Here is a 27,908-nt window from a genome sequence, read left to right on the forward strand (position 1 = left end):
AGGACCCAAGCCGAATGAAACCCATAATAACGGTGAGCTCTGAAATGAGCCCGTGCAGAGCATGCCGAGTCATGCCTTCTTATCTGTGACCTAGCAGGACGGCTGTGACGGCACACTCAGTATCTCTCCTAGTTTCCACAGCCAGTGTGCCTCTGACACTATCGCATGACGCAGCGCTGCTCGCTAGACCACGGAGGCAGCTCCAGTGTGTCCTGATCTTTCTATCGCTCCCTAACATGGTGTTGAAAGGAGACTCCCACAGACTTTGAATCCTTTCCATGGAGCTGGATCCCGAGGGCAAGCTGCCACGCTGCTGACTTCTTCATGAGCGTGTTTGCTTTTCATTCTCCTTTATTAAGCTTACACTACTCACACACACCGCTGCTCAATATATCACTGGAAAACCCGCACTGCAAACACATTCTTTAGAAAGCCGTTGTTTTACTTAATAAAACACGATGCATTTATTAAAATCTCCAGGGAGACCGAATGGACCTCGGCTATCCGTGAACACAGACAACCCTTAAACAGCAAAGGCCATGAGAGACGTGGAGTAACTACGTTTTGAATGGAGGGTTGCTGATGGTTCAATACAGTATCAGAAACCAAAATCACACATGAGAAGTTGACTTCAGGAATCTTAGACAAGCAACTAAGGAGTGCATTCAATCACACCATACAGCCGTAGCACAGGGGCGTGTGAGAGCTGTGCTTTTAAAATGTGAATCCCCCTTCAGTGTAATCCACGCCATAATTCAGTTTGATATAGAAATATATGTATGAGAATGGGATGAAATGCATCAGAATATTTCACTCTTTTCTTGGAGTGAAATTTTGATATTTTACTTGTATACTTCCTACTTGGGAACATACAGCAGTCCTAAACATTTAGGAAAGCATACAAATATAGGAGGCTGTGTGGTCCAGTGGTTAAAGAAAAGGGCTTCAAACCAGCAGGTCCCCGGTTCAAATCCCACCTCAACCACTAACTCATTGTGTGACCCTGAGCAAGTCACTTACCCTCCTTGTGCTCTGTCTTTTGGATGAGACGTAGTAAGTGACTCTGCAGCTGAGACATTGTTCACAAACCTAGTCTCTGTAAGTCGCCTTGGATAAAGGCGTCTGCTAAATAAACAAATAATAATAATAAATATAGAGGTGAAGCCATATCGTCCGCACCCCAACCCAAAAATGACCTTCACAGAAACACTGACAGTCACTGTGTACACTGTAACCCTCTGTAATAACAGTGATGCAGTGGGTCTAGTCGCTGGAAATACAATAAAGAAACAAGCCCTTTCTATTAGACCTGGCCCCTCTCCTGCACAGCTCCAGTCCTTTGTAAACTCCCTCCAGTCTTTCTTTTCCTGCTGTCTGTCAGGATCAGCCAGTCTTTTTATCTGCTGCTCACAGCTGCTGGTACTTGATGCACAGACCCCCAGGTCCGGCTCATTGCTACACTTGGCCAGGGTGCTGACAGAGTCTGCAGAAGTGCTGGCTGACGTAAGTACAAATGATATATACCGTGCATTTCATCAATAATTCAATTCTCAATGCAATGGATAGAAGTAACAGGCTGTACCTGTCTGGATGTATTTAACATGGTCTCCTAAAGTAGTATGAGAGGGCATGTTTCTGGTGGTGTGCTGGAGTCTCAGCACAGGGCTGTGGGGCTGAAATCAGCTCAGCGTTCTGTATTATTATTATTATTATTATTTATTTATTAGCAGACGCCCTTACCCAGGGCGACTTACAGTTGTATGCAAAAAATACATTTCAAGAATGACAGTAAGGATGAAGGGGCTTGGAACCAAAGATTTCTACTCCAGTTGCATTTTTATAATGTTTTATTTTTATTTTTTTAATGAAAGTAAACCACACAGCAACCTGTGAATCATCATGTCAATGTTGAGTCCTTACAATGAACTCTGATACTCGTTTTATAAATCAGCAGTTTTATTTTTCCCTTCACAAAACACTGCAAGTCAAGTATGCCCCGCAGTAATTGCAAATGCTGAAGTGCCTTAAATATCTTGGCTAATTTGCACAATGCGTGCAAAAAGGGTGCAGATGCATTCCAGACCCTGTGGTACACGTATGAGAGGTATAATAAAAACATATATGTGTGTGTTTATTTTTAAGGAAAATGAAAAGCTATGCCTTTATTTTGCACCTGCTCTGTGTCGATCTCCACGCTGCGCTGGCGCTGCCGAAGTGGTGTCCCCATCCGTGTTTTTGCAGCAAGGGGACAATCGACTGCAGCAGCCGGAGCCTGACGGCGGAGACCCTGCCCGCGGGCTTCCCCGTCAACGCTTTGGAGCTTCGACTCAACGACAACAAGCTCACCAGCGTCCCCAGCGGCCTCTTCGACCGGCTGGGCAAGCTCAGGGCGGTCTCCCTGGACGGGAACCCATGGTCCTGTGACTGCGAGATCCTGTACCTGCGCGCCTGGCTAATGAAACAGGAGAACCGCACGCTGTACAAGACCGTGGCGTGCAATTCCCCAGACAGCCTGAAGGGGCGCCTGGTGATGTACTTGGCAGAGGACGAGGTGCAGTCCACCTGTCAGTACGGGTACTGTAACGTCGCCCTCGTTTCGCAGGTCATCCTCTTCGTCCTCATCGCTGTCCAGGCCGCCTTGCTGCTCCTGGTCATCTTGTTCCTCCGACGCTTTGAGAAGATTTCCAGCGAAGCGAAGAGTATGGAGAGAGAGGCTCTGCACGGAGAGTCGAGCAACATCTTGTACGCGCAGATCAAGGAAAGAGCGAGCCGCCGCTAACTAGCTTTCCAAATAATAATGGTCAGCACATTGTTAAAGGTGCGTGGGTCATCTGTCGTGCTGTTAACAACGACCGTCAGAGTCCAGTGAAGTAAAACAAAACTATAAACAACTTGTTGTTATTATTGGTATTATATATTTTGTTAATGCAAATTTCTAGTGTTATTCCAGTAAAACATCACACCCCAACCTGCACCATTTAAAAATGATCGCTGTATGTAAATGTAGTGTAAGTTACTTGTGTGTAGAGCAGAGTCAGCGTTGCATTTGATTAGAATCTGTCTTTGAAGTCTAATGGCTCGTGTAATATAAATGTTTCTGCAAAGTAAATCCGACGCATTGTCTGTGTCTTACTCCCCCTTGTTGGTTTGGAAGTGTGTGTTTTGTTTTGTTGTCTGAATAAATGGCCTGTGTTTGCACTTTTTAAACGAGTTTGTGTCTAACACAGGGGTGGCGTGTGCATACATGTTACGGTATCCAGTCTTTTTCCTTGTTATCTGCAATAAATGGGCCACATGATTTAGTGAATCCAATTATTTACTTTACTAAACTTAAAACTTAAAAATACACACACACACACATATATATATATATATAGAAAAACACATTTCTGTATTATTGTTGTTTTTTTTTTTTTAAGATAGATAATTCTGTATACTCTCACAAACATGCAAGCCTCCCAGTCGCGGAATTGAACCCCGCGTGACAGGCAGGGATACTGACCACTATACTAACGAGGACTCGCAAGTAGTATTGAAGTTAGTATATTTGTTGAGAATGAAATATCTATCAAAATATTGCATTTTCCATACTTCCCAACATTTGGAAACACTTCAGCGGGACGCTCGTCTCCGGGGAGGCGGAGAGGCGGGGAGGGGTAAGGGAGGGGGAGGGGAGGGGAGGGGAGGGTTGGGGGAGGGGTAAGGGAGGAGGGGGAGGGGGAGGGGTAAGGGAGGGGGTGGGTTCATATGCATCATACACATGGGAGGAGTCATACGCTATATTATCATATAATAGACGTATCCCCCCCACTCAACACGACATGACACGACCATCATGACAGTAACAACAGATATAATGAACACGGGACATTTGCTAGGAAACCGGGACTGTCCCGACCATATAGGGACTGTTGACATGAATGCATTTTCAGCTTGTTGTTATACATTGTGAGTCCTACAGGAGGATTGCTGTTAACATGCCCTCAGCTAGGGGATGTAGCTCAGTGGTAGAGCGCATGCTTTGCATGTATGAGGCCCCGGGTTCAATCCCCGGCATCTCCAGCGGGATTGACTTTTTATAAAGGGATTGTACAAATTAAGACATGACTCGTGTTCGCCTCTTCCCATCGACAGCAGCTGTTTGGCTGTGAGTTTACGCGTGTCCTAACTAGCCTGATTTATATGGAAGTGTAAGACTTTATTTATTTATATAGCGTCTTTCATACAGTATCTCAAAGCGCTTTACACGTTAATAAAAACAAAACAAATTACAATACAATTAATTAAAAAAAACATGAACATGAAAAAGTTATAGTAAAATAATCAAAAACACAAAAAAACACGTGTACTGTGTTCGTGTAACATTAATTATTAAAATAATAGGTTTATGTAATGCTACCACATTTTTTACAAGAAACACTCAAGAAATAATAATCATCTTTATTGTTTGTTTTTTTATATGATTTTCTGAATTCATAAAAAAAAAAAGTGCGTGTCTCGTTTAGTTTTATATCGACATTTCAGTGACTTTCAGGAACCTTTGTCTCCCGGAACGTATTTATCTAAGCATTGTGCTCAATCTGAACGTCATCGGAACCCAAAGGCGTTGCACTATGTACGTGCTGTTGCCGCATGTGATTCAGTTACCCAGTTTGTGTTGAATGGTTTTGGTCAATGTAAACCATTATTTGTCGTTTTTAATCTTTGGCGGTGAATTTATTTTTTCGGATTTTGTTACCGGAAGGTTAGAGTAACCTTATCAGAAGAGATCAAGCTTCGTGGAGCGTATTGTCAGGTACGTTTTTTAAATAATGCTTAATTACAGAAAACTACACGCTTGAGTTTCAGTCAAAAAACGACTTGGAGCTGCAGTAATAAACATCTCCTTAACGGCGTTAAACACACAGGAAACAACTCTGCTTGCACGCTAAATAGCTTCCCTTTCAGAAGGTAGCATTGGGCTCTACACAACGAAACACTGGCAGCGCGATTACTGCCTAGTCGATAATAATGCCAGGCTACTGTTTCAAATGTGCACCGATCTCTGCTAAAATATACACGACACGCTGCACAGCAACGTGACAGCTATCCTCTGAAATGTATGGGTACTATTTGTTGCTACTGTATGTAATCCAGGGGTGGTAATAAGACTCCTGTTGCATAGCAGTTTCACCCATTCCAGGTTTTACTACGAGCTCGGTTAGCCATCGTGTGTATAGGTAACACGCTCAGGTGTGCCTTATTAAACTCAGAGTAAAACCAAGAGTGGATGCAATGGGAGTCTTATTTCCACCCCTGTGTAATCTATACATTTGCCTCTTGCCCCTGGACCTGGCATTATTAGTATGTATGTTATGATTTTAATGTCAAAGGGTTTTCATTGAAGCAGACTTGTAAAATGTGTTTGTCAGTGACAGTGCTTTACAGTATGTGTGGGTGAGCCACATGGAAACGCCTGCTCGTGCATTGTTGGTCTCTATACTGGACACTGCAGTGTTTCTCTGTGTGTGTGTGTAATGCAGTGAGAGGACACATGGGGAAGTTACGGAGAAGACACAACTGGAAAGGACGCCTCCAGGTCGACAAGGAGACAAAACCGGAGGAACTCAAAAACACAGTTCAGATTGAGCTGAAGGGTATGTGCCGTAGTAACTTACATCAGCAAAGATGCAGACTTAACAGCAGTAATTAAACTGCACTTCTGACAAATAGGAATGTTATTGCTTGTGCCAAACTCACCGTGGAGCACAGTATCAGTAACAGTGAAAACTAGAGGCACCCTAGTGAAAGTGATAAAGTGTAATTCAACTCTGCAGTGCTCCCCATCAAGTATGAAATGCAGAATGTACTCAAATAACCTGTGCAAGGAGCAACAAAGGCAGTGAGCAAGATACTGAGTGAAGTGCTGGACAGCATCTAAGTTTAGCTGGTGCTTAGTGAGCGTCTGTGGGCTGCTTCTTTCAGAGGGAGACTCCTTGAAAGGCGTGGATGAGAGCAATGCGCTGGTTCTTCCTGCTACCAAACCAAAGAAGACGAAGAAAATCCAGGAAAGAAGCGGGCCGAAAAAACTGCCACTAACCAAGAAGCAAAAGAAACTCCTGCAGAAAGTGTTGGAGCAGAAGGAAAAGAAATCTCAGGTACAGCCCTATCCCTAACCCTAACCCTGCAGAAAGTGTTGGAGCAGAAGGGAAATAAACATCAGGTACAGCCCTATCCCTAACCCTAACCCTGCAGAAAGTGTTGGAGCAGAAGGAAAATAAACATCAGGTACAGCCCTATCCCTATCCCTAACCCTGCAGAAAGTGTTGGAGCAGAAGGGAAATAAACATCAGGTACAGCCCTATCCCTAACCCTAACCCTGCAGAAAGTGTTGGAGCAGAAGGGAAATAAACATCAGGTACAGCCCTATCCCTAACCCTAACCCTGCAGAAAGTGTTCGAGCAGAAGGGAAATAAATATCAGGTACAGCCCTATCCCTATCCCTAACCCTGCAGAAAGTGTTGGAGCAGAAGGGAAATAAATATCAGGTACAGCCCTATCCCTATCCCTATCCCTAACCCTGCAGAAAGTGTTGGAGCAGAAGGGAAATAAACATCAGGTACAGCCCTATCCCTAACCCTAACCCTGCAGAAAGTGTTGGAGCAGAAGGAAAATAAACATCAGGTACAGCCCTATCCCTAACCCTAACCCTGCAGAAAGTGTTGGAGCAGAAGGGAAATAAACATCAGGTACAGCCCTATCCCTATCCCTAACCCTGCAGAAAGTGTTGGAGCAGAAGGGAAATAAACATCAGGTACAGCCCTATCCCTATCCCTAACCCTGCAGAAAGTGTTGGAGCAGAAGGAAAATAAACATCAGGTACAGCCCTATCCCTATCCCTATCCCTAACCCTGCAGAAAGTGTTGGAGCAGAAGGAAAATAAACATCAGGTACAGCCCTATCCCTATCCCTAACCCTAACCCTGCAGAAAGTGTTGGAGCAGAAGGAAAATAAACATCAGGTACAGTCCTATCCCTAACCCTAACCTTGCAGAAAGTGTTCGAGCAGAAGGGAAATAAACATCAGGTACAGCCCTATCCCTATCCCTAACCCTAACCCTGCAGAAAGTGTTCGAGCAGAAGGGAAATAAACATCAGGTACAGCCCTATCCCTATCCCTAACCCTAACCCTGCAGAAAGTGTTGGAGCAGAAGGAAAATAAACATCAGGTACAGCCCTATCCCTATCCCTAACCCTAACCCTGCAGAAAGTGTTCGAGCAGAAGGGAAATAAACATCAGGTACAGCCCTATCCCTATCCCTAACCCTAACCCTGCAGAAAGTGTTGGAGCAGAAGGAAAATAAACATCAGGTACAGCCCTATCCCTATCCCTATCCCTAACCCTGCAGAAAGTGTTCGAGCAGAAGGGAAATAAACATCAGGTACAGTCCTATCCCTATCCCTAACCCTGCAGAAAGTGTTGGAGCAGAAGGAAAAGAAATCTCAGGTACAGCCCTATCCCTAACCCTAACCTTGCAGAAAGTGTTGGAGCAGAAGGAAAATAAACATCAGGTACAGCCCTATCCCTATCCCTAACCCTAACCCTGCAGAAAGTGTTCGAGCAGAAGGGAAATAAACATCAGGTACAGCCCTATCCCTATCCCTAACCCTGCAGAAAGTGTTGGAGCAGAAGGGAAATAAGTCTCAGGTACATTCCCCCTCAGAATGGCTGTACTGTATATGTTACTTTCTACAGGCTGTTCAGGCAAACACAGAAGTTCTATAGATGAGGCTTCTCGTAATCTCATTTTGCATATTGAAGCTCTTTTCTCGGATTGCCTCTGACCTCCATGTTTCCCGCAGCGAGCAGAGATCCTGAGCAAGCTGGCCGAGGTGCAGGTCTCTGAGTCTGAGATGAAGCTTCTCTACACCACCTCCAAACTGGGGACCGGGGAGCGCCTCTACCTCACCAAACAGTAATGCATCATACTGCCAGTGCAGCTTTACTGCAGTCAGGGTGCGGTCAGTTCCAGTTCCTTCTTAAAGCCAATTCCAAATCCCCATTCCCTTTAATCAATTCCTATTCCAATCCTTCAAGATTAAAAGGCAATGGGAATTGGTTTTATAAAGGGAATTGACCCCATCGCTGACTGTAATGTGGAAGTCATCCATACCTTCACGATTGTAAGGGGAGGTTATCACAAACTTAGTCAAGGAGACAGTGTACTGAGTGGTGACTGTGTCAGTCCGCACACTGATGGAGGCACCAGCCTAAACGTTGCTCTCCTTCTCGGAGTTTCTTAATAGTTCTAGAATTCCGATGGAACGTTTTTGAAGTTGTGGACGACCATAGTTTTACTTTTGTTTTTGAGATCACATGATCCTAGTTTACGTGACCTGTTCTGTATAGTCTGGGCTCCTTTTGGATTCGGTTTCTTTTTAGTTTTTGAAATTGATATTTGCGAGAAAAATAAATAAATAAATAAATGTGCAAATAAGAATTGAAAACCAGTTTTTGAATGTGTCCCTCCACCTTTTAATTACCGTGCACAGATGAATCTCCCTGTGTTGCTGCCTGGCTGTGTGCTTGCACGGTGTGTTGGTATTTTAAATGAAGGTTTTGCGTTTTCAGGCGTGTGGATGAAGTTGGGACAGAGGGTCAGGGAAGAATCAGCAGCCTCAGCGGAGCCAACAGGAAGAGACGAAGGAAAGAGGAGGAGGAGGAGGAGGAGGAGAGGAATAGCGAGGCAAAGTCTGAAAGCAGCACGACATCCAGCAGCTCCGACGAGGAGGAAGGACCCCCAGACAGAGTGGACGCTGACCAGGAGCGCTGTGATAAACCCCCCCTGCAGAGTGAGAGAGCCCCCCCAGAGAAGAAAGCAGCTCCGATACCAGACAGTACAGCAGGCAGTCTTCCAGCTGAGAAGAAACCCTCCGAGCCCGCGGTCTTCATCCCAGTGGACCGGACAGCCGAGATTCAGGTTAGACCAGGGTGGCAATAAGACTCCTATTGCATAGCAGTTTCACCCATCCCAGGTTTTACTAGGAGCTTGATCAGCCACAGTGTGTATAGGTAACAACCTCATAGTAAAACCAGAAATGGATCAAACTGCTGTGCAACAGGAGTCTTAGACCAGCATCTGCACAGGGGTGGGCTGTGTGGTAACAGTAAACTAATCAAATACACTGAATTCTATATCTGTGTCGGTTTTTATTTACATTATAAGGTGCTGCAAGTGATACTCTGCGTACTCTGTGGCAGGCTTGGTGTAGAGTTACTGAGTGCTGTAAGGGTTGAAGGGCTGGACTCAGGGTGTCCTTTTCTTGCCTTGCAGGAAGCTCGCCTGAAGCTGCCGATTCTGGCAGAGGAGCAGGTGATCATGGAGGCGATCCGAGAGAACATGTTTGTGATCCTGTGCGGAGAGACAGGCAGCGGCAAGACCACACAGCTGCCACAGTTCCTGTACGAAGCCGGATATGCCAGGTACGGGTTGCAATCGTTTTATCCTGGATACCCAAGCTGTTGGCTTCATGTCTTCAGTAGAACTCTGCTGTATCCTGGATGCAAAACCAAAGTGTGTTGTTGGGGCAGAACTACAGAAGAATCCAACATCCTATCGACAAGGCAGATTGTTGTAGACCCCCTTGAAATCAGCTAGTAAAACTACAAAGCCCCTGATAGCTCGCTGTGCAGGACGTGGGGTGGAGTGCTCCTGTCGGGGCTGAGCAGGCTTTCACTCTGCTGTCTTGTGTTCCCTGTCGCAGTGGAGACAGCATCATCGGGATCACAGAGCCTCGGCGAGTGGCTGCGGTGACCATGTCCCAGAGAGTCTGCAAGGAGATGAACCTCTCCGACAGGTCGGTACCCATACTCCAGCGGCTCTGCAGGTCCCAGACTCGACCTTCACTGGAGTTACTCTGAGCTCTCCCCCTCCCGGAAATGTGACAGTTCACACCCTGGTGTTGATGTTGCAATTTCATGCTTTTTTTAAAACAAAATTCTGTTGTAAATTGATTTTATTTTAAAAGGATCAGGCTGTTAACGGTTGACATTGTATTGTGTGTCAACAGGATAGTATCTTACCAAATCCGCTACGAAGGAAACGTAACAAAGGACACGAAAATCAAGTTCATGACTGACGGTGTTCTGCTTAAAGAGATACAGAAGGTAATCCGCTTCAAACACAGCGATCAGTCCTTTATTAAACTCGGTAGAAACTAGCTGAGAACGGCTTCTCGTTTGCAATGGGGATCTGGGGTTAGCCTCCGTCGTAAAATTACATCAGCATGTTTGCGTGTGTAAGAATATGCTGTTCTAAGAGAAGCTGTTGAAAGCAGAGTACTGGTTGGGCTCCTGCGGTCTGTGTCTGATCTCTGCTCTGCCCGGCCTCTTTCTCAGGATTTCTTGCTCATGAAGTACAAGGTTATCATCATAGACGAGGCCCACGAGAGGAGTGTCTACACGGATATTTTAATAGGCCTGCTGTCTCGCATCGTGCCTCTGCGTAACAAGGTAAGGTTCTCCCAGGACAGCTGGTGTAAAACGTTGTGTGCTTCCTTGTCTTTGCAGCTGATCAACTTCTACCCCTTCAGGGAACCTCCCTGGATTATAGCAAACGTTGTGTGAGTTTCTAACCCTGCTGTAACTCGTTTGTCTGTCGCCCACAGAAAGGGCTGCCCATGAAGCTGATAGTGATGTCAGCCACACTGAGGATAGAGGACTTCACCCAGAACACTAGGCTGTTTCCCATCACCCCTCCGGATATTAAGGTGAGAGGGGGTTTGCAGTTCCCCCAGTGCTCCTTGGCCACTGAGCCCCATTCTATTACAAAGCAGTCTGCGCTCTTGCAGTCCTGACCCGTGCTGGCGTTCCCTTGCTGCAGGTGGACTCCAGGCAGTTTCCCGTCACCGTCCACTTCAACAAGCGCACCCCGCTGGACGACTACACCGGAGAGGCTTACCGGAAGATCAGCAAGATCCACCGCATGCTGCCAGCAGGTGAAGCGCTCCTTACCAGTTCACAACCTCGCGCTGTTCCGGGGCCCCAGCGCACCAAGTGTCCTGCCTAACTGTCTCTCTGTCTCTGCCTTGTCATCTTGCAGGGGGTATACTGGTGTTCCTGACTGGACAGGCTGAAGTGAACTCCCTGTGTAGGAGGCTGAGGAAAGCATTCCCGTTCAGGCCACACTGCAAGGCACCTGGTAAACACAACACCCCTGTGACTCTGTAACCCTCCGGGGAGGGAGAGGGGGAGCTCTGGGGTCTGAGCCAGCCTAGCCGGGTACGAGCTGTGCAGGGTTAGATACTGTTCAGTCTGCTGAGGTTAGTGCTGCTGGTTGCTGTGCCCCAGTACAGGAGAGTGAAGCGGGGACTCGAAACCAGAGCAGGCGTGGCTAATGAATGTCACGCCAGCAGCAGCAGGGTGGATCAGCCCTCTTACCACCGCTAATATTGTGGAAGCAGCTTTCTACCGTTCTGTGTGCCTCGTGGTCAGCTGTATAGATATTAACGACTTGTATGAAATGAGTAAAAGGTCTCTATTACAGAAGCAGAGGGGGAAGAGGATACTGTTGGAGACGTGAAAAAGTTTAAGAAGGCAAAACAAAAGAAAACTCTGGTATGTTTGTCGTCCCCGAAGATAGAGAGCCAAATGATCATGACAAATGTGCCCGCGGCTACAAAATATTATCAACATTTTAGAACTACTAACACAAAATTTAGTAAATGAAATGGCAGGCGTTCTGACTGCAGGTCAGTCTTTCAGTTTCTTGAAGTTTCTTTTTAGTTTGCAATGTGTGAGCTGGATCCCTGCTGCAGCTGTCGCCCCCTTCCTGTGCCCTGCAGACCATGCCGCGGATCGACCTGGATAACTACTCCACACTCCCCGTGGACGAGGGGGATGAGGACCGCGAGGCGGGCATCGACGATGAGGAGGAGCAGCTGGGATCAGACCTGGACCTGGACCTGGGAGAGGAGGAGGAGGGCGCTGGGGAGGGTGAGGAGCTGGGAGAGGAGGAGGAGGGCGCTGGGGAGGGTGAGGAGCTGGGAGAGGAGGAGGAGGAGGAGGGCGCTGGGGAGGGTGAGGAGCTGGGAGAGGAGGAGGAGGAGGAGGAGGGTGAGGAGCTGGGAGAGGAGGAGGAGGGCGCTGGGGAGGGTGAGGAGCTGGGAGAGGAGGAGGGTGAGGAGCTGGGAGAGGAGGAGGAGGAGGAGGGCGCTGGGGAGGGTGAGGAGCTGGGAGAGGAGGAGGAGGAGGAGGGCGCTGGGGAGGGTGAGGAGCTGGGAGAGGAGGAGGAGGAGGAGGAGGAGGGTGAGGAGCTGGGAGAGGAGGAGGAGGGCGCTGGGGAGGGTGAGGAGCTGGGAGAGGAGGAGGGTGAGGAGCTGGGAGAGGAGGAGGAGGAGGAGGAGGGCGCTGGGGAGGGTGAGGAGCTGGGAGAGGAGGAGGAGGGTGCTGGGGAGGGTGAGGAGCTGGGAGAGGAGGAGGAGGAGGAGGGTGCTGGGGAGGGTGAGGAGCTGGGAGAGGAGGAGGAGGAGGGCGCTGGGGAGGGTGAGGAGCTGGGAGAGGAGGAGGGCGCTGGGGAGGGTGAGGAGCTGGGAGAGGAGGAGGAGGAGGGCGCTGGGGAGGGTGAGGAGCTGGGAGAGGAGGAGGAGGGCGCTGGGGAGGGTGAGGAGCTGGGAGAGGAGGAGGAGGAGGGCGCTGGGGACAAAACGGGCGGTCTAGTCAGTTATTCCAATCGGTGGCCAATCCAAACGCTGCCGTCATTGTTGTTGTTGTTGTTGTTGTTATTATTATTATTATTATTATTATCATTTAGCAGACGCTTTTATCCAAAGTGACTTACAGAGACTAGGGGGTGAACTATGCATCACAACTGCTGCTGCAGAGTTGCTTACAGTAGGACCTTGTTTGTTTTATGTACCTCCTGGTAATAAGCCCCTGTCTCTAACCACCGGTCCACCTGCCACACTGTATGGTGAACACGATTACTGCCTTTTTTTTCTATAGGCATTTCAGGCTACCTTAGTTTGTCTGGGAAATAATCTTAAACAGTACTATTTAAATGGATGTTCCCATTCTGAACTCTAGGTGGTGCTAGAGTTCAGAATGGGAACAATGATCAATGAAATAGACCCCCATGAAGGTTACAGGTTGAACAGCAGTTCCTCTTCACTGTCATCGTCCTGCCGTCCGATCAGGTGTAGCCTGTACCTTTATACCTGTCCTGTGATTTCCTCCCAGGTGACAAGTCGGACCCCTCGCTCCCTCTCTACGTCCTCCCACTCTATTCCTTGTTGGCACCAGAAAAGCAAGCCAAGGTAACTCCTTTCTGTCATTACCAGAGTCCTCCTCCACCTCCCCTGTAGTGCCTGCAGTATTTGGCACCAGTTAGCTGTGTTTGAGTTCCAGAGAGGTTGATCGTCAATGGTTAAACAAATTGCTTTTGCTCGTTTTGTTTCTTGTTACGTGTGAAGTGAAAGAATGTCACGCTGCATTTGATTCAGCTCGTATTTATTCAATTCAGCAGCTGAATGTTTACTGCTACACATTACAGGGATGGAAATAAGACTCCTATTGCATAGCATTTTGACCCATTCCATGTTTTATTAGGTGTTTGATTAGCCACAGCTTATAGGCAACGAGCTCAGGTGTGTCTTATTAAATTCATGGTAAAACCAGGCATGGATTGAACGGCAGTGCAACGGGAGTCTTATTTCCATCCCTGCGTGAACACAGCGATGTCTGTTCAGTTGATCTGAACGGTGGCAGATCTAAGCACAGCTGCTGTTTAAATCAAGGAGGGAGGGCTTTGTGAAAAGTTGAGCTCCTCAGAACACCCCTGCAAGGTGCGTCGCTGATGTCTGCTGTGAATCCCCCCAGGTGTTCCGACCCCCTCCCCCCGGCACCAGGCTGTGCGTGGTCGCCACCAACGTGGCAGAGACCTCGCTTACCATCCCGGGCATCAAGTACGTGGTGGACAGCGGGAGAGTGAAGAGGCGCTTCTACGACAGAGTCACCGGCGTCTCGTCCTTCAGGGTCACCTGGACCTCCCAGGCCTCGGCCGACCAGAGAGCGGGGCGAGCCGGCCGCACCGAGCCAGGACACTGCTACAGGTCAGCAAGCAGGAGGAGCAGAGGGGGCATTATTATATAGCGAGCAGGGCGATCGCCTTATAGAGAGTCACTTATTATATAGAGAGTGGAGCGATCGCATTAGAGAGAGTCACTTATTATTATATAGAGAGCAGGGCAATCACATTATAGAGAGTCACTTATTATATAGAGAGGGGCAATCGCATTAGAGAGAGTCACTTATTATATAGAGAGTGGAGCGATCGCATTAGAGAGAGTCACTTATTATTATATAGAGAGGGGCAATCGCATTAGAGAGAGTCACTTATTATTATATAGAGAGCAGGGCAATCACATTATAGAGAGTCACTTATTATTATATAGAGAGCAGGGCAATCACATTATAGAGAGTCACTTATTATATAGAGAGGGGCAATCGCATTAGAGAGAGTCACTTATTATTATATAGAGAGCGGAGCGATCGCATTAGAGAGAGTCACTTATTATTATATAGAGAGCAGGGCAATCACATTATAGAGAGTCACTTATTATTATTATAGAGAGAGCAGGGGTGGTATCACAGGTCACCTATGCTTAATATCCAGCAGGGTTACCTAAGGGTGAGCTTTAATCATCATCTTTGAAAATCATATTTTGAATCCACTGTTTTATTAAAAATCAGCTCTAAACGCGCTGAATTGAAGATGTTTAAAACAGCCCTGTTACCCACAAATAAATGAAAGTGCGTGCTTGTTTGATAGACTGTACTCATCGGCTGTCTTTGGAGACTTCGAGAAGTTCTCTCCGGCTGAGATCACAAGAAGACCAGTGGATGACCTTGTTCTCCAGATGAAGGACTTGAACATTGACAAGGTTTGTTTCCAGCTGTGTATTTCACAAAGCAGGTTTACAAGACTTTACAGCCAGTGTGTACTTGCATGGTTAGTGACATTCACAAAGTACTGGGCAATGAAGGTTTGTTTTATTTAACTAATAAAACATACCTTCACTTAGCTGGGACTTTTACTAAAGCCCTGGCGATCAAGCTGTAAAATTCACTGTAGATCGCTTCCTTATATAGCTTCTGAGCTAGTGAACCTCCAGAGAACGTGGCTGCATGTATCCAGCTGCCTGGAAAGCTGGCATCAGATCTGATGTATCTGAAGTTATTTTAATCCACAGAGGTGTTTCTGTTTATTTATTTTTCAATTTGGTTTTTCGTTGTCCCTGTAATATTTCTCCTGCCAGGTAATCAACTTCCCGTTCCCAACGCCCCCCTCGTCAGAAGCACTGATGGCAGCCGAAGAGCTGCTCCTGTCCCTGGGAGCCTTGGAGGAGCCCCCCAAGCACGGCAGGTAAGAGCTCGGAGATGTTCTCACTTATTGCTGTGTCTTCATCGTATTGCTGTGTCTTATCGCATCGCGTCCGTTGTGTAGAGGCCTGAACATGATGTTTTGCTTGTACTGTATATTACCTTGGACAGCCCTATTAAAGCCCCATCTTTATATTGCAGGCTAAAGGAGTTGGAGAGAGCGAAGCTGAGCTGTCCCATCACCCCCCTGGGCAGAGCGATGGCTGCCTTCCCCGTGGCGCCACGCTATGCCAAGATGCTGGCTCTGGGGAAGCAGCAGGCCTGCCTGCCCTACGTCATCACGCTGGTGTCCGCGATGACTGTGAGGGAGATCTTCCAGGAGTTGGACAGGTAGAGACGCCTTGGGATAAAATACTGTACTAACGGTTGACTTTTGCGATATCGTTTTGAAACCTTTGGCCACAGCTGTATAAATGATGGTTCAGTGAATGCACGCTTGTTGATTGGGATTCGCTGTGCAGCAGCCTGACCCTTCCTGTGTCTGCAGACCCGCAGTCAGCGACGAGGAGAAGGACAAGCTGACCGGGAAGAGGGCCAGGGTGGTCCAGATGAGGAGGATCTGGGCAGGCCAGGGAGGAGCTCTGGGGCTGGGGGACCTCATGGTGATGCTGGGTAAGCGAGGCGTGGGGGGAGGGCATTGGGAGGAACGAGGGTCCTGGGGTCCACAGAGTCCGTGTCCCCTGCATGTCCACGCAGTGAGCCGCTTGTGTGTGTCGGGTTTCCCTGCAGGTGCTGTTGGTGCCTGTGAGTATGCGGGCTGCACTCCGAAGTTCTGTGAAGACAACGGGCTCCGCTACAAAGCCATGGTTGAAATCCGACGCCTGCGAGGGCAGCTTACCACAGCAGGTAGCGTTAGCACACCGGGGGTTACGTTCAAGTGAGTCGGGGGTACTGGCATCACACACAAAACAAAGGTCTGTTAGAGAAGCCTATTCGATTGGTTAGAGTGCTGATGTATTTCCCTCCCTCTGCTCAGTGAATGCTGTGTGCTCCGAGGCCGGACTGTTTGTGGACCCCAAAATGAAGCCCCCCATGGACTCCCAGGTGACCTTCCTGCGGCAGATCGCCCTGGCCGGGCTGGGAGACCACCTCGCCAGGAGGGTGCAGCCAGAGGAGGTGCTGGACCCCAAGTGGAGGAACGCGTACAAGGTGTCTTGCTGGAAATGCTTCTTGGAATGTGTTTGTGTGCCCTGAGGACTGCTATAAGGAAGCCAGTTACACTTGCATGCAGCAAACACACCGTTTTCCCCATCCTTGTTGTGTTTTTAAATGCATCCAGATATTAAAGCCCTCCCCCTCGATTCCCCGCAGACCCCTCTCTTAGACGATCCTGTGTTCATCCACCCCAGCTCCGTGCTGTTCAAGAAGCTCCCAGACTTCGTGGTGTACCAGGAGGTGGTGGAAACAACCAAGATGTACATGAAAGGTAAGTGTGAGCGAGCTGGAAAGAAATGTGTGGCCGAAGGGGACAAGCTTCTTCTAAATGAAAAGTTCACCGTGTCCCTCCCCAGGTGTCTCTGCGGTGGAGCCGGAATGGGTCCCTGTCCTCCTCCCTCAGTACTGCCATTTCGGGAAGCCTCTGGAAACGCCCGGCCCGCGATACTGCTCGGAGACCGGCAGGGTCAGGTGCCACAGAGAAAGCACTTTCTGTAAGCGTGTCTCCATCATTACAGAATCGAACCCTGTCACGGAAGAGAAGGATGTTACGAAGGCTCCTTTGTTAAAAAATACCTTTTGTTGTTGTTGATTGAAACAGCATTTCAAAAACGGGCTCTGGTTAAAGGTTTAAAATGTGGGGTTTGTTGAAGTTAGTTTGCCCAGTGTGTAGGTTCTGTTTGTACTTTTTACCAGACTAACAAAACAACTTGTTGCAGCCCGAAAAAGTTATAAAGGAAGCAGTTTGAAAACGTTAAGCTTGAATACTGATTTTATTTCAGGAAAGGGACTTTAAACATTTGAGTACTCTTCCTAACGCCTAACCCCTTGGCACAGTGAACGCTGTGTATGCTGTCCTGGCTGCAAGCTCAGCCCGGGTCTCTGTTCCTTTGCTCAGACCATGTAGGCTGGCACAGTGAACGCTGTGTATGCTGTCCTGGCTGCTAGCTCAGCCCGGGTCTCTCTTTCTTTGTTCAGACCGTGTAGGCTGGCAGCTCCCGGCTGTGGAGCTGGACTACCCGGAGGGACTGGACTGCTACAAACACTTTGCAAAGTATTTACTGGAAGGACAGGTAGGCATCTGACTGGTGTTAAGCAGCCTTGTGTGTAACTTCACCTTGTGTTTTAACATTTTCTTTACTATTTAATGGTGGTTCTGGGTTGTGGTGTTACTCCTTATTTAATCATGTGACAGTATGACCTTTCAGCTCTTGGACGGAGTGCGGGTTGTGCTGGCAGAGTTGAAAGGTCACATCGTCACAAGAATCCGAAGTGACGGGACTAAACAGCCTTCCTTATTCCATTCAAATCCGGTGACCAGGGGAACGCTGGACTCTGCCAGCACAACCACACTGGCAGAGTTGAAAGGTCACATCGTCATATGATTTGAATGGAATTAGGAAGGCTGTTTAGGCCTGTCAATTCAGATTCTCCAGAAGAACTCAAAGCAGCTCAAAGGCAGGTAAAGACAGATCTAGAGAAACATGGTAATAACTGGAGAACGAGAACCCAGAGCCAGAACCGCTCTGATTCATTGAAGAGGTGGTGGGGTGGTGGGTTGGTGGGGGGGGGGGGGCATTTAAAAAATAAGAGACAAGTTGACCAGGTTACAGCTACAAACATGAAACTGTGTCTGTTGATAATGAATTGAAGTCCTCTGATTTCTCAGGTGGTTTCAAAGCTGCGTTCTTACACAAGCTGTCTGCTCTCCAATCCCTCAACGATGCTCAAGACCTGGGCCAAGTAGGTGTTTGGTTGTGATGGTGCTGAAGCCTTGTACAGGTAGTAATAGAAATGAGAACAAGCTGTACATGCTGGACCCCTGTAGGGTGCATGGAAAAGAGAGACGAAGTAACACTCAGCGTGTCGTGTGTGTGTGTCTCTCTCTTAGGCTTCAGCCAAGGACTGAGACTCTGCTGAAGGCACTGGTTTCCGAGAAGGCAAACTGCAGGAGCGCTTTGCTGTCAGCCTGGAAGAGAAACGACAAGTGTGAGTGTATAGTGGTACCGCTGGTACCTCCTCCTGCTCTGCAGCTCTCTGCGTGACTCCTCACTGACGAGACGAGGTGACTCCAGAGAATGAGTCCAGCGACACTCTCTCCAATCTCAATTGTTGGGACCGGGCCCAGTTCAGATTAGTACATTTGCGTCAGAGTACCGATTTTTAGTAATCTGTTCTGAAAATGCCTTGTCTGCACTTGTTATTTGATGTTTCTGATGCTCTCCCAACATGTGTGCCATCAAAAAACAGAAATAAACCTTTTTGAAGGGAAACGTAATACAGAGACAGTTGTACATATTCAGTTTCTACAGCCGCTATCCGCCTGCGTTACCATTGTGGAGCAGCTGTGAGTCGGATCACAGGTCGCTTCCAATTAGCCACGGCTGGGTCTGCTGGATTCAGATGCCTTTTTATAATCTAATTAATCCTAATCCCAATCCCGAGGATTCATTATGACATGGCTATCGTTATAGCAGCCTTTGAAAAGAACCAAATAAACATACAACTGTGATAAAGATCACCAGTATTATTTTGAGAGTCTCTCGTGAATGCACAGTTACAAGTAGCTGCAGTGATGTGATATCAGGGCTATGTTTAAAATGCATGGAATACAAGCGCACTGACACGTCTTTATTGTGGTTTGTTACTCTTCTTAGACCTGCTGTCTGCTTACAGCCAGTGGCTTCCTGAATCAATGCACAAAGATGTAGCGAAGAACTGGCCTCCTGTGTGAAGGAACATCATTTGGAGCCACTTTTCCACGCCTGGGAGTGCTGTGGCTGTGAAATCAGGACTGGACTAACAAGAGTCTTCGTTTAAGCCTTAACATACTGTCCCAGGACCAGGGAATACTTCCCAGTGAGCTTTCACAGCATCTGCAAAGGGGTTTTCAAAGTGAAAGCGGCTTCATGTTTCAAACCGGTTTTAAGACCCGTTGCGCAAAAAGACTCGGGGCCCCGAACACTGTTGGAAATCCATTGGGTTTAAAGTCCTTATTTTGACTTTGTAGCTGCTTTTGAGGATGCTATTGAAACAGTAACCACCCTAAACCAAATAAATTCATCATTGGACTGCTTTAGACTTTTTTTTTTTGTCTTTTATTTTTTGTCATTTGGAAAAGGTTTTGAAATGTATACTCGCATTGTATGTTTTGTGTGTGTGTGTGTGTGAGGAACAGCAGAGTGTATTATTCTGGATACTCAGGACCCTCGTGTTTCTGGTCTTTGTAAGACTTTAACCGTTATGTAGTGGTGCATGCTAAGACAAAAGGGTATTTTCATTCTAGACCTACACTTTAGATACGATGCAGTCATATTGAAAAGTGTTAGTATATTATTGTATTAATTACATTTGCATAAGTCACTTACTTTTATATACAATTGTAACTAAACAGAATTGAATTGTGGTCTCAGTTCTGTGCTCTTGTAGCACAGTCAACCCGGAAAAGGACGCCAGTGCTTTGCTTTATTGGTCTGCCTCTATAAAGAGTCCTGTAAAGTATTATAGGACGATACAGACTGTCTTGTGATAAATAAATAATTAATGTACATTGACCAACTTGACACCATCATACAATCTATATTTATATTATTTGTTGGTGTGTTTTATGTATGTATTTATATATTGATCCACTAAATAGATATAAAATGGGAATGCTTTAGATGTTACTGTAGTTTAGGCCGGCTGCTTTTTTATGTTTATATGAAAGTATTAATTTAAAATGCAAAATATAAATAAATAAATCGGTGTATTTTAATAAAATGATTAAAAATGTTTAGCCTCCCCGTCGGGGAATTGAACCCCGGTCTCCCGCGTGACAGGCGGGGATACTGACCACTATACTAACGAGGAGCTCGCTAGGAGTGCTTCCCCGTTCGCAGTTTTCATGTCTTCCTGTAGGGATTTGCTGTACAGTACAATGTACCTAATGTAGCTGTGTGTGAGCAACAGGCATCATTATATTAATGGAAACTTTACATACCAATACCTGTGTAAAAAAATATATATCCGTGTCAAAATGAGTATGCTACCTAACACCTGGGACGCATTGTATCTAGGGGATGTAGCTCAGTGGTAGAGCGCATGCTTTGCATGTATGAGGCCCCGGGTTCAATCCCCGGCATCTCCAGGTCTGACTATTTTTTTTTTAAATCACACATGGTACTTTGTTATTTTTTTAGACGTCTTGTTTTATTGTTTCATACGATTAGCTTCCACTTTCCAGTTTTAAAAGCACTGCCTTTTTTGTTTGTTGGTGATACAGTACCACGCTGCTGTATTAGGGTGAATCTGACACATACATACAATAGCATAATTACTGATTTGTGTAAGGAAACAATCTAAAATAATTGTTAAATATTAGCGTTAGCCTTAGTCCGGAACACAGACAATTCTATCACATGACACAGTAACAGTTGAGCGAGCAGCTGACTACACACTTTCTTACTGTTCGCTCTGCAGCCAAGCTCTGTAAACAGAACGTGCTCTTTAGCTTTAAGACTGGTAATGATTTGAGTCACATTCCAACCTCACAGCTTACCGTAATCTCCTAATGACTAATGTGCTGGAATTGTATTGAGAAATATGTATGTGTTGCCAAGGTTAAACGAATATTTCAAAACTGCTGTGGTTACCGCGATCATCAATTAAGACCTTTAAAACTAGAACTGCACCCTAAGCATTGGATCAGGTTCGCCCAACCTGCAGTGCTGGTAATTCTGCATTGTGTGGCTGGCAAAAGCAATGCTTTATATTTAGCACCCTCCATGACTAATTTCCTGTTTTTGAGCTTGTATTACAGATCGGAATGCCACAGAAGGAAGTACCGGGCTGCACTGCAGAGGCACTAAAAAGAGGCATTCTCTCTGCAATGCATTTCACAGAGATACCAGTGCACTTTAACGTGCACTGTTTCGCTTGATCGCTTGCCTTGACATATCGTTGAAATGTTTGATTCTGGGCTAAAGTCTGCGGCACAGACAACCTCCATTAGCCAGGCAGCCGTTAAAATGTGATTTTCAAAGTGGGTCTGTGCTTTCACCCAGGTTACAACCAACCAACTAACTAGCTGCTAACTGTTCTGGGCTAAACACATGGTTAACATCCTTTGCATAACAAATGTCTCAGTATCTATTTACTACTGGTTTCTAAGAAAGTGGCAACACCCTGTAGACCCCCAAAACCCGGCCGACCCCCCCTTTGTAATGATAATTAAACTGTTTCTTCAATACGCTGAGAGATCATAAACAGTGAAGTATTCCAGTATTCTCGCGTATCATAAAATCCCAGGCAGTGCCTAACACTGTACGTGCTACAGACTGCCGTGTTTGTTTAAAAATGCGTGCAGGCTTTCATCTGCCATATACTACTTTGGTAAGGAGGGAATTATATATAATAAAGAATCCTCTTACAAATTATTGACCTGATTGTTTAGCAAATACCCCTGATCAGAAAAAAAAGCATGACAGGTTATGCTATTGCTAACAATGCTGTTTTTGTGTTTTTTTTTTTATTATTTTCTAACTGGTTAAAATGAATCCTGCCTCTGTGCAGACTTGTTTCAGCCACATCCTCAGGTTGGGGGGGGGGGGGCAGCGGGGGTGTCTTCCTCAGTCACACACACGTGAGCACCTGCTGACGTTCCTCTAATCCAATCACACAGCTGTTGCTATGCTTCTGCCCTTGTGCTGGTTGCAGACTGCGCCTCTGTGTTGATCGAGTCCCTTGGCAGTGTGTTGTTATGAAAATGTGCAGGCAGCTGCCTGGCCCTCGCTGGCTGGATGCAAAGAAAGGATTATTGTGCACTCGGCAGGGCGGATTGGATTTCTCTGCAGGACCAGCGTTACAGCTCACGTGTCTTGCACAGCAGAGCCAGCTGATACTGGCTCTTTCTAAATGAATCAGCTTACATATATAAACGACATTTAGTACATGTGTGGCATTAGAATCACATTTACATTAAGGCTGGTTCACAACTGTGTACTATCTATATTAAAACCCAGATCCATGTTGTCTATGCGTGTTTGTATAGCACAGCTTTTCCGCTCTGTGGCCTTGCAGTGTGTTTTATATGTTATTTATTTATTTTTATTTTATTTTTAAGAGGTAGACAAAAGTTATTGTATTTCTTGCTCTTATTGTATTACTTGTATTGTAACACTTGAAATGTATTTGCTTACGATTGTAAGTCGCCCTGGATAACGGCGTCTGCTAAGAAATAAATAATAATAATAATAATAGACACCATGACCATCATGAGACTCACTAGACAATAAGAGGCGTTGGTCTTCACATTCTGACTGAATCCCGAGAGAGCAGAAGAGTCATTATTAAACGATTAAATGATGGGTTTGCATTGTCCACTTAGTAATATCACAACAAGCAACTAATTATTGTTTCTCAGCATTCGTGTTTAACCGCTGGTGTATTAAAAGTCACCAGAGGCTTCACATAAATAACCAACGATATTAGACTTTAAAGATATACATACTAACTTCTGTAAAGAATAATGGGAGCGGTTACTGCTACCACAATAAAAATTTAAATAGAGCTGTTGCTAGGGAACTGTAACCAGGGCAGCCAGGTAAAGTGATATGAGGAAGACCAAAGGCTGTAGAGAACTGATAGACTGGTTTTTTAAGAAAATATATATTTCCTTGTTCTCCCAAACGAACCCTTTACAAAACAAACATGTGCAAGAAATGACTGTTTATTGAAACTGAAAGCGAGAGTACCAATTAATACATTGACTTAGGTCAAATATCTGACAAGAAATACTGTACTGCGAAAAAAAAGTGTATATATATATATATATATATTTTTTTTTTTAATTAAAAAAAAATACTTCAAAGGGGTCTACCAATCACCTTTCTGGAATACAAATTAAGTAAAGTCTATACTCTCTTAAACATCCACAGTTTATAATTTCTTGACGTCGCTTGACCAGTCAACTCCAGTCCGCCATTTACTGCAATCCCTCCCCTTCACAGAAAAAACAACAGCAACCCCCAGGAAACTGCTCGAGCGAGCCCAGCAACACCCCTTCCTCGACACGTACCAACGACAGAGCAATCGACATTATTCCGGGAGTACGAGCTTAAAAATACTATCATGTAAATAAAAACATTATACATTACTTTATTTCTGTTTTTTTAATCATCTTACTGATAATATAACCCACAATGACTTCAGTGCGCAGTAATTAGTACCTACTGGGCGTTTCGGCGGAGGGATACGTCATCAACGTTATAAATAGCGGTACCTTTGTTTGGTGCGGCAGATACTTTCCTGACTTCAGAGAGGATAGGTGCTGAGAGTGAGAAATATATACAGTTACCGGGGCAAAAAAGCGTAAATGTAAGTACAGTTTTTACTTTAAATTATTAATTTTAAATGTGTACTGTAAATATTCTGTGAAGTTTAAAGAGTAGTTATCTTGTATTACAGTCATTATCGTCATCGCATAAATAACGAACAACTGCGCATTTGCTTAAGTCGGCCTTTTTTCTTTTAATTACTTTTTAAAATTATTAATGTATATTTACGATTATTTATGTCGCGTTTCGTATACATCGTGTCAAAAGTGGGTTCATGTTTGGGGGTAATCGATGTATAGTTTTATATAAAATATTTCCGTGTATTTTGACCTTGCTACGCGTATGTTTTCATTGTTTGTGTGTTAATGCTGCGTCAGATCACCCAACGGTGTTAATGGGTGAAGGGGGTATATTGTAAACACAGAATTGTGATTTAAACTAGCAGAAACAACGTTTTGTCTAAATCCTATTCTGGAATAATCCGGATTGGGGGAGAAGGATAAAGATTCAGTTTCGAAATGGAAGGTTTGCAGACCGCATTAACGGAGGGCGTGTCCTCGGGTTTAGCCGAGAGTACCTGATTTGCATAAATGATGACTGCCCTGCTTATTCACTTGTTCGCGCAGACTCGGTGTTCTCTGCCTCATCTGGGTGAGGCTGTACATAGTAAATTATTTACACGTGTGTGTGACTGTCAGTGTATACATACTGAACACAGTTCGTGTGGTATGAATGTTTGTTGTAAACTCATTAGTTGGCCGTGCCGATGTATTACTGTATCGGTATAATACAGTACTTAAAGGTATAGACCAATTGTAGTTTCTAATAACCAGCATCAGTGTAGTTTGTGATGTCTGGTAATAGTGCAGCACACTTTTTTTTTAACGCAGTTATAGATAAGTCAACATCAGTCTGTATTCATGCAGCAATATAAATGGCATATTTAAATAAAATACAAAAAAGGAGAACGTTACTTTCATGTTGCTTGTTAATTGATGCTTGGCTATCGCTGTTCAAGGTGTAAGCTTAAACCCTTGTGTCATTTACACAGTTGTGGAAACATTAGGTATTACAGACGAAGAGCTGGCTTTATGTAAATTGTAACACTGTAATTGGACTGCCAAAGCCCGGCTAGCTCTGTTTTATTAGTTGAAATGTTTCAATGAGATTGTAATTCATCATGTACCATTACATGTTTTATATACAATATTTTAAACAATAGTTAATGTATTTTACACTGCACATTCTTTTTAAAATGATTGTATTCAATGTATTGTGACTTGCCGTGAATAGGAGATGCAGTTTTTGAAGTTGCGTCTCAATGTGTTCAGCTGCCAATAACTACATGCATTAGAATTGCTTTCATAGCTAACCTGTTTAATCTCTTTCAGATTGAAAATGCAGATCTTTGTGAAGACCTTGACTGGTAAGACCATCACCCTGGAGGTTGAGCCCAGTGACACCATTGAGAACGTGAAGGCCAAGATCCAAGACAAGGAAGGCATCCCCCCAGACCAGCAGAGGCTGATCTTCGCTGGCAAGCAGCTTGAAGATGGCCGTACCCTGTCTGACTACAACATCCAGAAGGAATCCACCCTGCACTTGGTGCTGCGTCTGAGGGGAGGTATGCAGATCTTTGTGAAGACCTTGACTGGTAAGACCATCACCCTGGAGGTTGAGCCCAGTGACACCATTGAGAACGTCAAGGCCAAGATCCAAGACAAGGAAGGCATCCCCCCAGACCAGCAGAGGCTGATCTTCGCTGGCAAGCAGCTTGAAGATGGTCGCACGCTGTCAGACTACAACATCCAGAAGGAATCCACCCTGCACTTGGTGCTGCGTCTGAGGGGAGGTATGCAGATCTTTGTGAAGACCTTGACTGGTAAGACCATCACCCTGGAGGTTGAGCCCAGTGACACCATTGAGAACGTCAAGGCCAAGATCCAAGACAAGGAAGGCATCCCCCCAGACCAGCAGAGGTTGATCTTCGCTGGCAAGCAGCTTGAAGATGGTCGCACACTGTCCGACTACAACATCCAGAAGGAATCCACCCTGCACTTGGTGCTGCGTCTGAGGGGAGGTATGCAGATCTTTGTGAAGACCTTGACTGGTAAGACCATCACCCTGGAGGTTGAACCAGCTGACACCATTGAGAACGTGAAGGCCAAGATCCAAGACAAGGAAGGCATCCCTCCAGACCAGCAGAGGCTGATCTTCGCTGGCAAGCAGCTTGAAGATGGTCGCACGCTGTCAGACTACAACATCCAGAAGGAATCCACCCTGCACTTGGTGCTGCGTCTGAGGGGAGGTATGCAGATCTTTGTGAAGACCTTGACTGGTAAGACCATCACCCTGGAGGTTGAGCCCAGTGACACCATTGAGAACGTGAAGGCCAAGATCCAAGACAAGGAAGGCATCCCCCCAGACCAGCAGAGGCTGATCTTCGCTGGCAAGCAGCTTGAAGATGGTCGCACGCTGTCCGACTACAACATCCAGAAGGAGTCCACCCTGCACTTGGTGCTGCGTCTGAGGGGAGGTATGCAGATCTTTGTGAAGACCTTGACTGGTAAGACCATCACCCTGGAGGTTGAACCAGCTGACACCATTGAGAACGTGAAGGCCAAGATCCAAGACAAGGAAGGCATCCCCCCAGACCAGCAGAGGTTGATCTTCGCTGGCAAGCAGCTTGAAGATGGTCGCACACTGTCCGACTACAACATCCAGAAGGAGTCCACCCTGCACTTGGTGCTGCGTCTGAGGGGAGGTATGCAGATCTTTGTGAAGACCTTGACTGGTAAGACCATCACCCTGGAGGTTGAGCCCAGTGACACCATTGAGAACGTGAAGGCCAAGATCCAAGACAAGGAAGGCATCCCCCCAGACCAGCAGAGGTTGATCTTCGCTGGCAAGCAGCTTGAAGATGGTCGCACGCTGTCCGACTACAACATCCAGAAGGAGTCCACCCTGCACTTGGTGCTGCGTCTGAGGGGAGGACAGTAAATCAAGCTTAACCGTTGCACTTAAAGGAAAAGGCTGCAGCATGATTCTGTGTTTCTTTTCAATTCCTTTGTAACACTTTTGTTTAATTCTGCTTCAATAAAGCTCATGCATTCCTGAAACTCTTGCCTGATCATTGAGTCCTATAAAAGTCTTTATAAATTGGTATTTGATATCAATCACAACAAAGAAAGTCTGGTGTTAATAGGATCCTATTAATAATCCAATTAAAGAATGGTTAACGCTTTGCTTCTGATATATCTTAGTTCAATGGAAACTTTGTTTATACATAGTTCCCATTGTTTAGTGTACTTGGAAAAACCTTGGCCTACCTTGTGTTGCCTCAAGTACAAGTTTAGTGTCAATCAGGGTCTTGTAAAAGTCTCCCATTGGCTAAAATCAGACATCTTAGTCTTTAATCAATTGTATGTACTGGCTTAAACATCAATAATAAAGTAGTCCTGTAAATGCAATGGTCTAGTATTCTACTGAAAATGAACCCATCAGCTTTTAGGGGCAATGCTGCAAAGGTCTTAATTCAACATGGTACCAGCGTCAGGGGTGTCGAACTGTGTTCCTGGAGGGCCGCAGTATCTTCTGTCTTTCTTTCCACCTGAGCTCTCAATTACTTAATTGGTCTAATTTATTTGATTAACTGGACACATTTAACACTTCTCTTCAGGCCTCAATGTTTCATATGCAGTGTACCTTGAATTAAGTGCTTTTTTAAAACCAACTGTAAAAGACCTTAAAATACTAAATGTCAGATTTAACATATTGGGTCAATTATGTTAATTGAGAGCTTAAGTTGGAATGAAAACCAGAAGACCCTGTGGCCTTCGAGGACTGGAGTTTGACACTCCTGCTCTAGGCTCTCCTAACTTGATTTAAGGTGTCTTAACATCTTATAGCTATGGGTAAGAATTTATATGGAGTGTTTAAGGTTTACATATGTATACAGTAGAACCTCATTTATCAGGGGCTCCCTGATGAGTTTTATCTCAGATACAGTATGTTATTGCC

General features: G+C 45.8%; 3 protein-coding genes and 3 non-coding genes across 6 annotated transcripts; 5 read left to right on the forward strand and 1 right to left on the reverse strand.

Annotated features, from left to right (window-relative positions):
- The first annotated feature begins 1,235 nt into the window (after window positions 1-1,235).
- On the forward strand, window positions 1,236-3,298 carry LOC117428049 (platelet glycoprotein Ib beta chain-like). The gene is made up of 2 exons (XM_034046588.3): window positions 1,236-1,503; window positions 2,143-3,298. Exon 2 carries the CDS (start codon window positions 2,147-2,149, stop codon window positions 2,777-2,779), a length of 633 nt encoding a protein of 210 aa, XP_033902479.3. The 5' UTR covers window positions 1,236-1,503; window positions 2,143-2,146; the 3' UTR covers window positions 2,780-3,298.
- A 692-nt stretch (window positions 3,299-3,990) lies between these two features.
- Window positions 3,991-4,062, forward strand: trnaa-ugc (transfer RNA alanine (anticodon UGC)). The gene has a single exon. It is a non-coding gene; the product is annotated as a tRNA-Ala (tRNA).
- Window positions 4,063-4,571: 509 nt separating this feature from the next.
- On the forward strand, window positions 4,572-20,105 carry LOC117973285 (probable ATP-dependent RNA helicase DHX37). Its single transcript, XM_058994214.1, has 28 exons — window positions 4,572-4,795; window positions 5,523-5,636; window positions 5,965-6,137; window positions 7,842-7,954; window positions 8,611-8,959; window positions 9,314-9,462; window positions 9,744-9,836; window positions 10,050-10,146; window positions 10,378-10,491; window positions 10,647-10,748; window positions 10,862-10,976; window positions 11,081-11,179; window positions 11,525-11,595; window positions 11,823-11,973; window positions 13,216-13,292; window positions 13,855-14,087; window positions 14,807-14,918; window positions 15,294-15,400; window positions 15,559-15,747; window positions 15,905-16,029; window positions 16,147-16,263; window positions 16,394-16,566; window positions 16,729-16,843; window positions 16,929-17,066; window positions 17,551-17,645; window positions 18,242-18,315; window positions 18,464-18,561; window positions 19,230-20,105. Exons 2-28 carry the CDS (start codon window positions 5,534-5,536, stop codon window positions 19,304-19,306), a joined length of 3,459 nt encoding a protein of 1,152 aa, XP_058850197.1. The 5' UTR covers window positions 4,572-4,795; window positions 5,523-5,533; the 3' UTR covers window positions 19,307-20,105.
- A 247-nt stretch (window positions 20,106-20,352) lies between these two features.
- Window positions 20,353-20,424, reverse strand: trnad-guc (transfer RNA aspartic acid (anticodon GUC)). Its single transcript has one exon. It is a non-coding gene; the product is annotated as a tRNA-Asp (tRNA).
- Window positions 20,425-20,629: 205 nt separating this feature from the next.
- trnaa-ugc (transfer RNA alanine (anticodon UGC)) lies at window positions 20,630-20,701 on the forward strand. Its single transcript has one exon. It is a non-coding gene; the product is annotated as a tRNA-Ala (tRNA).
- A 3,073-nt stretch (window positions 20,702-23,774) lies between these two features.
- On the forward strand, window positions 23,775-27,007 carry ubc (ubiquitin C). The gene is made up of 2 exons (XM_058994215.1): window positions 23,775-23,928; window positions 25,280-27,007. The coding sequence occupies exon 2, from the start codon at window positions 25,287-25,289 to the stop codon at window positions 26,886-26,888; it is 1,602 nt and encodes a 533-aa protein (XP_058850198.1). The 5' UTR covers window positions 23,775-23,928; window positions 25,280-25,286; the 3' UTR covers window positions 26,889-27,007.
- Window positions 27,008-27,908: the final 901 nt, after the last annotated feature.

The sequence above is a fragment of the Acipenser ruthenus genome, chromosome 21 (genome assembly GCF_902713425.1).
Source record: "Acipenser ruthenus chromosome 21, fAciRut3.2 maternal haplotype, whole genome shotgun sequence".
Lineage (NCBI taxonomy): Eukaryota > Metazoa > Chordata > Actinopteri > Acipenseriformes > Acipenseridae > Acipenser > Acipenser ruthenus.

Coding starts and splice junctions, on each gene's coding strand:
- LOC117428049 (XM_034046588.3), top strand. CDS start 2,147: ATGAAAAGCTATGCCTTTATTTTGCACCTGCTCTGTGTCGATCTCCAC.
- LOC117973285 (XM_058994214.1), top strand. CDS start 5,534: ATGGGGAAGTTACGGAGAAGACACAACTGGAAAGGACGCCTCCAGGTC. Junction 13,293..13,854: donor CACCAGAAAAGCAAGCCAAG/GTAACTCCTTTC, acceptor GAATCCCCCCAG/GTGTTCCGACCCCCTCCCCC. Junction 17,067..17,550: donor CCACAGAGAAAGCACTTTCT/GTAAGCGTGTCT, acceptor TTCTTTGTTCAG/ACCGTGTAGGCTGGCAGCTC.
- ubc (XM_058994215.1), top strand. CDS start 25,287: ATGCAGATCTTTGTGAAGACCTTGACTGGTAAGACCATCACCCTGGAG.